Source organism: Pocillopora verrucosa, chromosome 9, assembly GCF_036669915.1.
Source record: "Pocillopora verrucosa isolate sample1 chromosome 9, ASM3666991v2, whole genome shotgun sequence".
NCBI lineage: Eukaryota > Metazoa > Cnidaria > Anthozoa > Scleractinia > Pocilloporidae > Pocillopora > Pocillopora verrucosa.
In genome coordinates this window covers 8729039-8742143 of record NC_089320.1, presented here as the reverse complement: position 1 = coordinate 8742143, position 13105 = coordinate 8729039, and the positions used below count along the sequence as shown (strand labels likewise).

At 38.7% G+C, this 13105-nt stretch overlaps 2 protein-coding genes across 2 annotated transcripts in view; both read right to left on the bottom strand.

Annotated features, from left to right (window-relative positions):
* Positions 1-8238: 8238 nt before the first annotated feature.
* Positions 8239-10175, bottom strand: LOC136283468 (uncharacterized). Its single transcript, XM_066172425.1, has 3 exons — positions 10155-10175; positions 9350-9729; positions 8239-8690 (listed from the first exon to the last, which is right to left on the bottom strand). The coding sequence occupies exons 1-3, from the start codon at positions 10173-10175 to the stop codon at positions 8483-8485; spliced, it is 609 nt and encodes a 202-aa protein (XP_066028522.1). The 3' UTR covers positions 8239-8482.
* A 286-nt stretch (positions 10176-10461) lies between these two features.
* The window catches only part of LOC131773922 (protein ELYS), a 47373-nt gene continuing 44729 nt past the window's right edge, over positions 10462-13105 (bottom strand). The window contains exons 42-44 of the mRNA XM_059089892.2: positions 12896-13060; positions 12295-12391; positions 10462-10507 (exon numbers count right to left, since the gene is read on the bottom strand). Coding sequence (XP_058945875.2) covers positions 10462-10507; positions 12295-12391; positions 12896-13060 — 308 coding nt within the window. The remainder of the gene's footprint in view (positions 10508-12294; positions 12392-12895; positions 13061-13105) is intronic.

The following is a 13105-nucleotide window of genomic DNA, read 5'->3' as shown; positions in this document are numbered from 1 at the left end:
GCCGGTGTCTTTGTGATTTCTATAATATAGCGATACGCTATAAACATCACTTTTGTTTTCCAGTTTGTATGTTTGTTTATTTTTTAAACAAATAATCAAAAATGAAATGGGTGGAGTCACAGAGTTTCACAAGATTGACAAAAAAGTGAAAAAAAAAGTGCCTCTTGGATAGAAAAACCCCTAGGGGGGATTTTCATCCTTTTTGTAAGGAAAAAGATATATATAGTAAATACCTGTATATTTTTGCTTGTGAATTTACACTGAGGTGTGGGCTCTTCATTGAGGTAAACGCAAACTTGACATGAGAGGACGAGGTGGATGGCACTCTCCTGGATATTCTAGTATCAACAGTCGATGTTATTTTCAGTTGCACCTGATGAAAATAAAAAACGTAACAAAACGAAAAGGAAAGAAAATTGTCACGCTGAAGCAAAGTCACTAGAATTTATTTTGTTCACAAGTCCCGCAGGTTATTTGCTCGTGACATTATTAATGATGCCGTCACAGGAAATGTAATGATTTGCATATAGCAATGGCAACACAACATTCCGCGCATGCCCTCTAAGACGTCTGGTGAATGTCTTCCAACAGCTCGAACAGTCAACCACGGTAGCCATGTTAACTTTCTTACCGTAATCTAGGGTATTTGCCTCATTTTGTGTTCACCAAAGTTTGTGATCTACTTCCGTAATCACTTATCTCGACTCCCGCGGACGTTCATCTAGGGTTTATTCGACATCTACGCCATGATTAGATTATATTTAATAGAAATAACAACACGAGGAGTACTTAACTTTGCCATTAGAAAGCAGGGAAGCTCCCTACATCTGTAACTCGTGCGGTATTTACTGAATTTACGGCACAGACACCTTACTGCACCAACTAACAGAGCTCTTCTTTGCTCAGCTCGTGGAGCTAACGGCCGCTTTCAGCGGCTAACTTACAGGGTAAAGTTTGTCAACAAGCCATTGCAAACCAGACATCGCATCATATCAGCTGTGCTCCGCTATGAACTCCTTAAGGCGATTGTCTAGAAAGTGAACTTGTCAAAAACTTTAACTTAGCTTTTCGGTTTAGTTTAAAAAAAAATGCACCAGCTACTCCATAGGCATGCCACGATAACAAATAAATAACTGGATAAGTACATAAATATGTAGATAGAAAAAGAGATGAAATATTAATCAGATAATACAAGTAAAACAGAAGTGAGACTATTTACAATATAATTAAAACTATTTACAATTAAAAATGTTGTCATTTATGAAAAAAAAAGCTTTGACAGAAAAGCACGATTCATGGATACTAAGAAGTATAATTCATTTTCTAAAAGTTTTATACAAATCTTAGAGTCGGATGATGCTCTGAATGGAACCGGATGGGGTTTTCTGAAATAGTGCTAGTCTTGGTCTGATGATGGATCACAGCCTCGTGTTTTGGTGGGACCCTTAGTAACTTTCCAACCAATGATATGAATGTCCAATATGATGCTCTTGCACAATGGCGGTGAGAAGGTAATATTTAACACCCTCAAGTTCTTTGTTCATGATGTTTAACTGTGCATCTGCGAGGATGAAGATGTGACAACTCACATTCCCTGAACCTGATGCATTTCGGTGAATTGTGAGCTAAACTTTTTGTTTTTCCTCCCGCTTATTTCGTTTCTGAACCATGAAGATCATTACCTGTCGTGCTGCTGACATCTATAAAGATACCGCATCTACCTCCTGCATAGAAGTCAGTTTTATTCATTAAGCTTTTCTCATGAATCTTCTCCACACTACTTCCTACATATCTCTTACTCTCATCTCCAGGCTGTACATACCCAAGGTTATTTATACATCAGCGATGTTAGGATTTAATGTCTTCTCGCTGTTTCTCGCTCCTGCTGCGTATGGGTCGTAGAAGAGGAGAAGAATTACTTTTATTAACCTTCTTGGAAAATTAATGCTCTGATGATGATTGAGTCATTTCTTTTGAAATTGAGATTGTTTCCACACGAGGTACATACTCTTACATATACCCATCAATTCAAATAGTGTGATCCTGAATCTCTTCATACTGAAGTTGGATGTTGCTCCGTTTATAGTTGAGCTTTACCGAATCAGGTTCCTTCACAACATTATTTGCAGCTTCGAGCACGAGTTGGAAAGTAAGATTATTTGAAAGAGCTCTGGGATAGAAGACTCCATGATCTTTCCAAATCTCATGATCTGTTAGGATTCTGTAATTGTTTCCACGCACTTGAGCCAGTTTGATCTCATTCGTAACACCTGAAGTCATCTTGTCTCCAAGATTACATTTACTCTTTGAAAGATCTTCAGAGTGGATCACTTCCAAGAAAAATGAAGGCGGTCAGTGGGCAAATCAATCAATCCAAATCCAAATTTAGCAAAGAGGACATCGCACGCTCTCAAAGCAGATCTCACGGTTCGTCAAGTCACATTTAATCGAGACAGTGCAAAACCGGGTAAAAATTCTGATTGTACCCGTTCCAAAGCTTGATGAAGGAGTACTCATTGTGTAAGAATCTCTTAGTCTTTGATCTGACGGTAAGTAGGCATGGAAACAATTTCCACATAGACAATGTATCGAGAGCTCTTGTTGTACGATTTACAGTGAAATACGTACGAGAAATTTTGCAAGATACCGCTAGCTACGATCTATTTGAGCTCTAGAAAGACCTTCTTTTTACTGAGCACGAGAGAGCGAACATGTCGAAAGAAGATGTTATATTAAAAGATTCAAAATCGCAGAATTTGGCGAAGAAGATCGTATGCTTGATAAACAAGGAAATGCAAATGATGGATATGATGATAATGATGATGGAAATACAGCAACACCTTTTAAAGCTGAGTATAGTTCTACCCCAGGATTATCCGGAGAACAGATTGAAATAACAACAATGAATAGAGATGAAGAAAAAGGGTAAAAAACTGCTCAAACATCTTTCATTGAGGGTAATTCACCTGAAAAATCAAGGATAAGAACGGCCCCAATAACACTTGAGCATATTTATGATGGATATGGTAAAAACAGAAGGGTTATTACCTTAAATATTCCTTCAGAAGGAAGATACAAAGGGAAAGTTGTTAATTATGGTCCTCTAGGTGGAACTCCCCCCCTTATTTACATTACAAGGAGACATATATCCAGATCCTCCGAAAGCAACAAAGAAAGATTCAGGTGAAACAAAAGAACAGTTGTATGCTAAGAAAGGTAAAAAAGTTGAAAAGAAACAGACGACTCTTCAAGAAGATTACAGGATTGTCAATGATGAGAATAAAGACCTAGCTATAAGATTACGAGCAAGAGAAAGGTTAACTGAAAATAGACAACAGCTTGATGATCTTTAGAATGAGAGAGAAGAACTCGAAGAGGGCTCTCCACTCACAGAGAGAGAGAGAGAGAGAGTGAGAAACATCTACAAGAAGTATGGCTTCACAGTTTCAGCTGTTATCCTAGCAGTTCGTACTACGATTGGGGGGATTGTGAGGGCATTGAAAGAAGTCCTGAAGTCTGTTATCAAAGGAGTTGGAAATGGGTTTGAGGCTATTGGAAGTAAGATCGCGGAAATTATCCTAGGTCTTATCGGTTCAATAGTCGACTTCGTGTTCAAGACTGCTGGATCAGTGATTAGCTTTCTTGGTGGAAATTCATGGGTACTGATGATGGGAGTTGTATTTTTCATAGTTGAACAAACACGTAGCAAGTTTTAAAAACAGAAACGATGAATCATGAACGCTGAAAATGCTGCTAATAAAAACAATGCGAAGTTACCGTATTACTTGACTATAAGCCGATCCCAGCTATAGGTCGAGACCCCAAACTTCCAATTTGTAAACTCAGCGGCATCATCACGAAAAGTTAAACCAAAACATTCGGCTATAAGTCGAGAACTATTTTAGAACACAATGTTCATAAAAAGACAGACTTCAAAAGAAACACACTGATTGTCATGAACATTTAGAAGGATCGAAAAGTATAAGAAAGTAAGATTGCAAAGCGTTAACCGATAATTAATTAATATTGATTTCGGCTATTGAACTGAAAGCGACAAATCATAGTTAACATGAATTTAATGTGATCCTATCGAGTCAATAAAACTTAGTGCACGGCACTGAGTAAACAATCTGAGTTTAGAAACCTTTCTCAAACAATTCCGTGTTCGCAATCGTTCATCAAAGTCAATCCGTCAAAAGCTCGTCGTATATCGTACAACCTCTCGTTCAAGCTTAAAATTGTAGCAGGTATGCGGTATCTCCAACGCGCTCGACGGCACAGAAGATGACGCCATCTACGCAGAAGAATTCGCTAATGCGGGAGGATGAGGAAATGGATGATGAATTCGATAACGACAAGGAAGACGACGAGCAGTAAGAACAGATCGCTTCAATTACAAACAAACGGCTCCTTTAGGAGCCACCACAAAATAAAAAAGTTTATGACCAACATACTGTACCCTGAGTTTATTTTCTTTATTTTCGCTCGGCTCATACGCGAATACGTGCCCATTCATTATCGTTCTAATATGTCGAAAACGTTTGTTTTAGGAAAAATCTCGGCTATAAGCCGAACCCCCTTCTGTAGCTTAGATTTTACCAAATATTAGCGTGAATTTGTGTGAAAATCGCTCGGCTTATAGCCAAATAAATACGGTAGTAAATTTAATGATTAGTTTGAAGTTAATTCTTCCTTGTTGATTGTATTTGATGGGTGAGAAGTTGGCCCTTTGATCTTTGAAGGCCCTCCATTCATGTACCTGACTCCTACTGATCTTAACTCCAAATGTGCTGATTTATTCACTTCGAGTTTCATATTAGCAGCTGCCTTCTTCAAACTGTTTTTGTATCCAGCTGTACTCTCAGTGTTCAGAGGAAGATTTGAAGGCGTGAGCGAAGTAATAGGAGATATTGCGAGATCCAATATGACTTTTGCTTTATCGATCGCGATTTGATATCTCTGAACACTTTTCAAAATGTCCGGATTTCTGATTGTATCTTCAGCCAACACGAAGAGCTCACGCTGAGCCTCTTTCGCACTCCCTGATGAACACAAGATTGATGATCTGACATTTACTTGAGTACCAAGAACGCAATAGACGAATGCTTCACGACTGATTCACTCTCGCTTGATCAGCTTGTGTCAGACCTCCTAACTAATCTGTAATGAAGAGGTCAAACTGATTTTTAACCTTCACCTTGTCATTACGTATGAAATATATCAGATTGCCTTTGATAGCCTCCTCTCCTTCAACGCTGAACTTTTTACCTCCTCCTGGATATGAGATTGAGATCTATGCTCGCACAGATTTTTTTGAATGAAGGTTTATTTTAATTATAATTAATTTAACTGAAAGTTAAATCACCTGAAAGGGGCGATTCCGGCTCTGTATTTCTCCCATCTCAAATAGAATATTTCTGACGTTAAATAGAAATGAAACATCAGAAATGATTTCACTTGGTCATCAAGGATTTCGAATGTTTGGAGATATACCTCACCTACTCGTTTGACATCAGAAGGCAAAGTTGAGCTGCTAAGACCACTATTTTTTCATATTAAGTTTTGCAAGCCATATCTTTGATTCTGCTCCTGAAATGAATTTTCTTTTACTTTCTGCGAATATCCCTCTGAATAAAGCTTTGAAATCTTAAGATGGAGTGACGAAAATCTTGAGCTCCTCATTCAAGGATTTTCCGAAAGATTTGGAATTTTAATTAAATAAAACTTCTGGTACCTCCTTTTCGTTGGCACCCTGGTACTGAGTTAGTGCAATGGTCTTTCGCCTTGCTTTCTTGCCAACGTTATGCTTTCCGAGGCCCAGCGACACATCGCAGGATTTGAACAATTGTGATCATCAACAATAAAATCTAATTGTATTTATACATGCGAAAGAAGACAAAGGGTGACTTTATTTTGTTTAAAAACCACACGTAATCACATTGTTCTCAAGTTTGGTCCTAATCATTGTGTTAGCGCTATTGCGATCAGTTTCGAGCTGCTTGTCTCAAAATTACCTCCAACTGGAGACCAAACTAGTTTCTAGTTCTTAGGAAAAGGATGGCAAGGAATAGAACAGTTTAGAGCAAGTTTTTAAACCAAGCTTTTGATCAGCGATCGTACCATTCAAAGTAGAATACATGTCTATGTCTTTAGAACAACGTGAGTACAGTTTTCTCGACGTTGAACCGGCATCCAGTTTTTAAGATAGTGTAAGAGTAACCCAACTTTGCTAAATATCTAGGTGGATATCTTATACTATGTCCATCTTTTAAGGGAGGACCGAAAGGCCTCTTGCCGATTTTGTAGAAAAAAAAGCCGAAGGAAGTAAAAAGAGCAATGGAAGTAGTGTGGCTAAGAGGCTAGGTTGCTGGACTTGTTATCTGGTTGTCCCTGGTTAAAGCCCTTACCCTGCAACCCAGGGGATTTGTTCTTGATTGCCCCAAATTGACCTCCTCGGCTGCGCTTTGTTTGGCGAACTGTTCTGCCTCTCGCCTCGCCTCTCGCTATTGTTTAAAAAAACCGCGTCCTAAAGCTTAAAGGATATTTATATGATTAAATCCACCCTCTCACGGGAAAACCTGAGGCCAACTGAATGCATATGACCCAGGTTTGGTTTAGACCTCATGTAAATAACCGGCCTGTTGTGCTGTTGTTGTTTTTTTTTTTTAATCTTTGTTTCTAGAATGTTTGTATTGGCCTTGAAAAGCCCGGCCCATTGGAGGAGTGGTTCATAAAGAAAATTTATAATAAAGTTCGGATACAATGCGCGTTGTCTTTGAGTGAGGGAACGTGCTCTACCACAGTACAAAACACGGAACTGAGCTGAAGCTGTCACGCCATCTACCAATTTTTTTCTATGTCGGACCAATTTCCGAAACTCTCCCCAGCTTTTTCCCGTTAGTGAAATTTCGAAACAAGCGAGCTTGCAAGTGGAATAGGACAACCAAATTAAGGTTTGTGAACATGCCAAACGCCGTGATTGATGTTCTAACGTGAGCAGAGACGAAAATCCTTCAAGAGAAAAGAAAGCGAATAGTCCGAGTTATGAAAGTTTTCCCGCTTAGTTAGATTGTAAGCTTACGTACGGTAATAAGAATCAAACACTGCTAACACTTGTAAAGTATATATAGTTTCTTGTTCAAAAACAAAACAGTACAAAACAGGAATAATGAGAAATGTCACAAACCTGGCAGAACTGTTAAGAATTCATACAAATCATGCTAAGGTCCATCGCGGCTAGCTCATCCTGGTGATCTTCGGTCATCGCAGCGAAGCAAGCCTCAGAAATTACATCAGCCTCCCTTCTCGTGAACAACTAAGAACTTGCCTTTATATCCTTTCAGATGCATTGAGTGGGAAGGCCACAGCAGTCACAGCAGCTGGGTTCTACGGTGCCGTCATCCCGAGCAATCTTCGTTTTCTGTCGTTTATTCATTAAACACACGCCTTGAGCAGTTTTTTCTTTTTCTCATTGTAATGTTGAAAAACTTGACTGTTTACATGAGCCACATTTCGGCCGAATTTCACTGAACATTGCACTTTCAGAGTCTATTTACTAAGACTTCAGGCAACAGAGTTAAATCTGACCTGCTGAACTATTTCAGCTTTTGAACTATTGCAGATTGTAAACTATGGTGGTTTGACATTATTGTTGTCAATAAATCAGATTGTTTGAACCATTCTAACAAGGATTCTGATTAGCTAATTGTGCCGTGCTTTATGAGTATAGAGCATGCTGACGACACTGTTGTTCGCTTCGTAAACTATTTCAGAGTCTATTTATTAAGACTTCAGGCAACTGTGTTAAATCTGACCTGCTGAACTATTTCAGCTTGTGAAGTATTGTAGATTATTAACTTTGGTGGTTTGACATTATTGTTGTCAATAAATCAGATTATTCGAACCATTCTAACAAGGATTCTGATTGGCTAATTGTGCCGTGCTTTATGAGAGTATAGAACATGCTGACGACACTGTTGTTCGCTTCGTAAACAAAAATTTTTTTGGAAAATTGAAAGTGATAGGTGGGGAATTTAATGGATGCTTCATTATAAACAAATAGAGAAGCTCTGTTCTGTTGTAAAGCACGCAAGAAGCCCTGAAGAGGTGGGGAAAAACACCCGACTACGTCTCGTGTTCCTCCCTACACTTCTTTCGTGCTCCGGCCGCTTCCTTCGTGCGTTACAACAGAACAGAGCAGAGCATAGTCAAGGCTTCTCTATTTAATAAATTAATATTTTTATTATCATTATTCAAAAACTAACGCTAATTATTTTCAAATACGGTATATTTATTGCAAAATATCATATTACCCTACTAAAACGTCAAACACATCTTTGCATTGACAAACAAAAACTCTCAACAAAGTCATAACGGGGTAGGTTAGTTAATGCACTCTACAGTATTGACTTGCAAATGGGAGCTGGAACACGAAAAGTGTCTCCTAAAATGTACTTTCTATCATCAGCACTGCATGAGCCAATTACAAATTAGTGTGAGGTAGTTTTGCAGCTCGTGTTGGTCTTCCGGGACACTTTCTTGATCGCAGAGTCATGGAATGCATTGGCAAACGTACAATTTTTTTGCGAGAGCTGCGTGGCAAAGAACTTGGCTGGGTTACGGGTGAGACAAAAGAGATCGGACTGTTGGATGGAGACTGGTAAGGTGTATATTGTCCAGACACTTCTCTTCTGCAAATAGAGAAAACTGTTAGGGAAGCTTAAAACAAGCCACTGCTCAATGAATTATTGTTAATATAACTTTCTATTTTGTTTCTCGATGATGGTATGTTCCATTCCCCCCATGCCAAAAACATAACATCGATGTGGTGTCCTTAACACAACCTTAACTTTAGCTTTATGTACCTGTATCTTATCAGCTAGTTTAGTGACCACCATGTCTTAAACGACAATGAGTACATCAAGATCTAACTTTTTACGAAGCGGAGTACGTTCAGCGACTGAGAAGCAACTACACATAAGCGCTTGTATGTTTTTGAACTTTGTTCCTAAAATTTGGCTTCAATTGTTCATCACTACCACCCGCAATTAGCCTACAAATAGTCAGACCAACTAAACAGAGCTGGACCCCTCTCTGACAAGGTATTGAAAGGTTTTCGATTGCCAATTTGTTCAAGGAAACTATATCACTGTTTCATCATCTTCACCTCTATATATTAACTATTAATTTTTCAGACAGGGTGCATAACAGGTAATATTGAAGAAAAAACTCCAATGATAAAATTAGCAGTACGTGTTGTATTGGTAACAACATGATTTCGAGTGCAATTTGGTGTTAATAAGCACGAACAAATTTTTCAAAGACAACAAAACAGCACGATAAAACTCACCCTCCAGATAAGTCAGATAAGTCTGACGGGTTCATTCCAAAAGACCTGCGTTTCGCCATAGAGCGTGTCAGTGGTGGTGAAAATATGTACTCCAGTGAGGGTTTTGCAGGTGTCTGAGCTAACGTGGCATCTGATTCTCCTTGTGTTCCCAATGTTTGAATAAGAGCAGGAGGAGAAAAAGTGTATGATAATTCACTAGCTTCCACTGGTGTTTGATACATTGCTGTTTCTTCTTGGTGCGAAGTAAAAAGTAACTGTTCCTCTAGGGCTTCAGGTGGCTGTGGTGATGAGTTGGAACTGGTGGGGGGCACTGTACGGTTGCCCTGTATTTCTTGTATGGGACTCACGGGTACTACATGGGTCTCTGGAGGAGTTAGTGTCTGCAATGATACAAAAATAGAGTGACAACCTTTAAAAAAATTCCTTGAAATCATTGGTCTGTTTTCGTAGAGACTAGAATTGGCACCAAAGTACGGTGTGCATAAATCAGTGACACGCAGGACATGTGACAATAACATCTCTAAGAGGTCGTGAAAAGCCGACTCAAATGGAATTTTGATTTTGAGCTATTATCCTTGACGGAAAGCGCTGGATAAGATAAGGCAATATCCACATAAATTGTGCTCAGTGAGGTTGGGTGAATATTTCTTTAAACTTTTTAGTTAAACTCTTCCCTTCTTGAAGAGCCGCAGCGGATGTATTTTTCTGCTAGTGTTGTTCTTGGCCTGATTGTCCAACCACAGCTTTGTGTTTTGGTGCGAACTTCAGTAACTTTACAACTTCAGTACCATCTTTCACTTGTCACGCATTCACTAAGTTGCGCCATGTTTAAAAGTTAATTAGTTTGATGAAGTTTATTCAAAACCTCTACACAGAAACATAACTTCATACATAACTCCTAATTGCTCTTATTAAGGCCAAAAAAGTAATTGATCTGATTGAGAGAAGGAACACCACAAAGCCACATGCAGAAAAATAGTGTTTGAGTTTGTGATTGTTTGTGACTATTGTGACTCAAGTAATGCGACACATAAAACAACACATGACGCATGTCTACTATATCAACAAAGTAAGGAAGTGTTTCAGACTGTAAGTATCTTGAAATCTGAAACTTACCATTTTTTTGGAGGAGAGTGCCGGTCATTGTCAGAACCAAGTCTAACGATATGGAAACAAAACAAAAAAACAGATAAGATACTCGTTTCAATATCTTGCTCAAGGGTAGTTCTTTTGTGCGACAAAAGCATATAGCATAAATGTTTCTTTCCTTAACGCTAAATTTACTGCATCAGGAATATGAACGACCTGATTAATAGATATCCCTAGATTATATCGTTTAAGTAAGCTATAACTACAAACAAACTGAACTAAGATCAAGACTGCTCGAGCAGCCTTTTTAAAAGAGCTGAACAGTCACAACATTTTAGCGGAGCCAAGGCTATCTGGTAAAGGAAATAACACCTTCAAAGGAGGCGCTTTGCTAAGTTTTGGATAGATTTTTGGACAAAGATTCTAGAATCTTTGGAATTTCCACCGGAATCTAGAGAAATTAGGACTATCAGCTGCTGACCCTAGAATTAAATGAGCAAATGAACGCCTCAAACAAATAAAGATTGTGTATGCGATCAATGCGAAAAAAAACATGAAAACAAAACATTCTGGTGCTATGTGACCGATTGACCCAATCAAATCCTATGTCAGCCCACTTGAAATAAATATAAAAACAAACTAATTGCTTAAGAGAATATTGCCCAATGTTCATAAGTAAAAAGTGATGCCAGTTTTCCAACGCAAGCTTGGCCACATAGGTCATATAATACTATTTATTATATAAACTACGGTGTTATACAAGGATTTCCAGCCCTGAGAAAACCCGTAACCCGCATATTGTTGTTTTTGTTATCGTGTTTCAAAGCATTTTTCCATCACGAGCCTTAGCGCCAACGGAATGTTCGATTGACGATTCTGCAATTTATTTTTATTTATTAATGAACTCGGCTTTTCTTGTCACTAAGAGGCTATTGTGTTTATATGATAAACAAAATTTATATACGAAATTATTCATCTCGTGTTCAACTTGACATCTCACTCGTGAGCTATCAAGTTGAACACTCGAAGAGAAAATCCCATATCTACGTGCACCCATGTATTATTCTCTATTTATCCAAGTGTTTGATAGACTGAGTGTGTTGACTTTGACATTTAGCAAACTTGAGGTTTAGGAAAATATTTAATTTAAGTGTTAACTGTCTTAACAGGTATGAAGAAGAAAACACGTCAGCTGCACTTCTTGAAATTAGCCAACACAAAAGCATCCAAGTTAAGTCTCGTGAAAAAGTTTCGCAATCATGCAAACTATAAAAACAGCAATCACGGCCAAGCAAAAAGGCAGTCGCATGCTTATCATTAAGAATATACTTTCTCCTAACACAAAATCCTACAAAAGTCTACGGGAAACATCACCTTATTGTGTCAGTTATTGGCGGTGAAAATAGTCCATTATAATTAAAATAGAAACTTAACCTACAAATATATGTGAGGCGTGGGTGGCCCAGTGGTCAGAGCACTGGACTCTGGGTCGGACGGCCCGGGTTCGAGTCCTGGATGGGGCACTACGTTGTGGCCTTAAGCAAGTCGCTTCACTCACCTTGCTTCGTCTTCTCGGATAAGACGTTAAGCCGGAGGTCCCGTCTCCTGCAGGGTTTGGGGTAGGAGACGTTAATTTCCCACGCACGAGATTACTGTGTGATGGATGTCCTCCCCTGGGTTGGGTTGGGTGGGTTTGTAACTTTGAGGGCCACAAGTTTATTAGCTACGCTATTATGTGTTACCCTCGTAAAATAAAGTCTTTATTATTATTATTATATTATTATTATATAACAAAAATACAATGCGTAAAATTTTGATAAATACTGACAAAAAAATCTTTATAAATCTTAACTTACAGGGGAGGAGAATCTGCTGTTTCCTTCACCGTAACAGATGTTACTTTCGCATAGTGGACTGCAGAAGAACCACGCTCTGCACTTCCACTTTCACTCTCTGCATGTTAAAGAAGAATTCAATGTTCGATTTATCATGGGCTGGGAGGAGGCAAAAGTATAGGGAGGTGTTGCCCCTCATTTGGAGTACGCTAATAAGGATTTTAAATTTGACACAGGATCTGAGCAAACCCTGAAGATGAGGTGCAATGCCAATATGCCTGAGTCAATAACAAGGTCAGAAGTTAGCATCAACCGCAGTAACTCATGTAATAGAAAATGATTTGACGTCGTTAAATTGTTCAGAGGTTAATCTTCGATTAGAACTTACAAAGTAACCTCTCTCCTTCAATATTTGCTTAATACTTCACATGAAGAGTTTGGTAGAATAAAATGAAACTTAAGCTGCTCTTTGCTGGGCAATTTATGAAAAAGACGAAAGTAAGTAAAAAAGAAAAGGGCCGAAATATGAGTGTGGTAAACTAAGTGAAACGTAGTGTCGGTTATTGTCTAGGGGAAAGAGCTGTAATTCTCTCTTCCCAACTTTATAACAAAGTTTGTTTACCAAGTACTGCATCACTGTCATCCAGCTCGTAACTGCTATAGTCCTCGTCATGAGTTTCTGTTTCCTCAGTGTCACTGTCTCCAGTGAATTCCATTACAGCCGCAGTTATCTGAAGCTCAGCTTCTCCTTGTGCTTCGTTTCCCTCAATTTCTATTTCTACTTCATCTACGGATTTAATTGAGATACTGAGGTAAGGTAAACAGCTCTAAT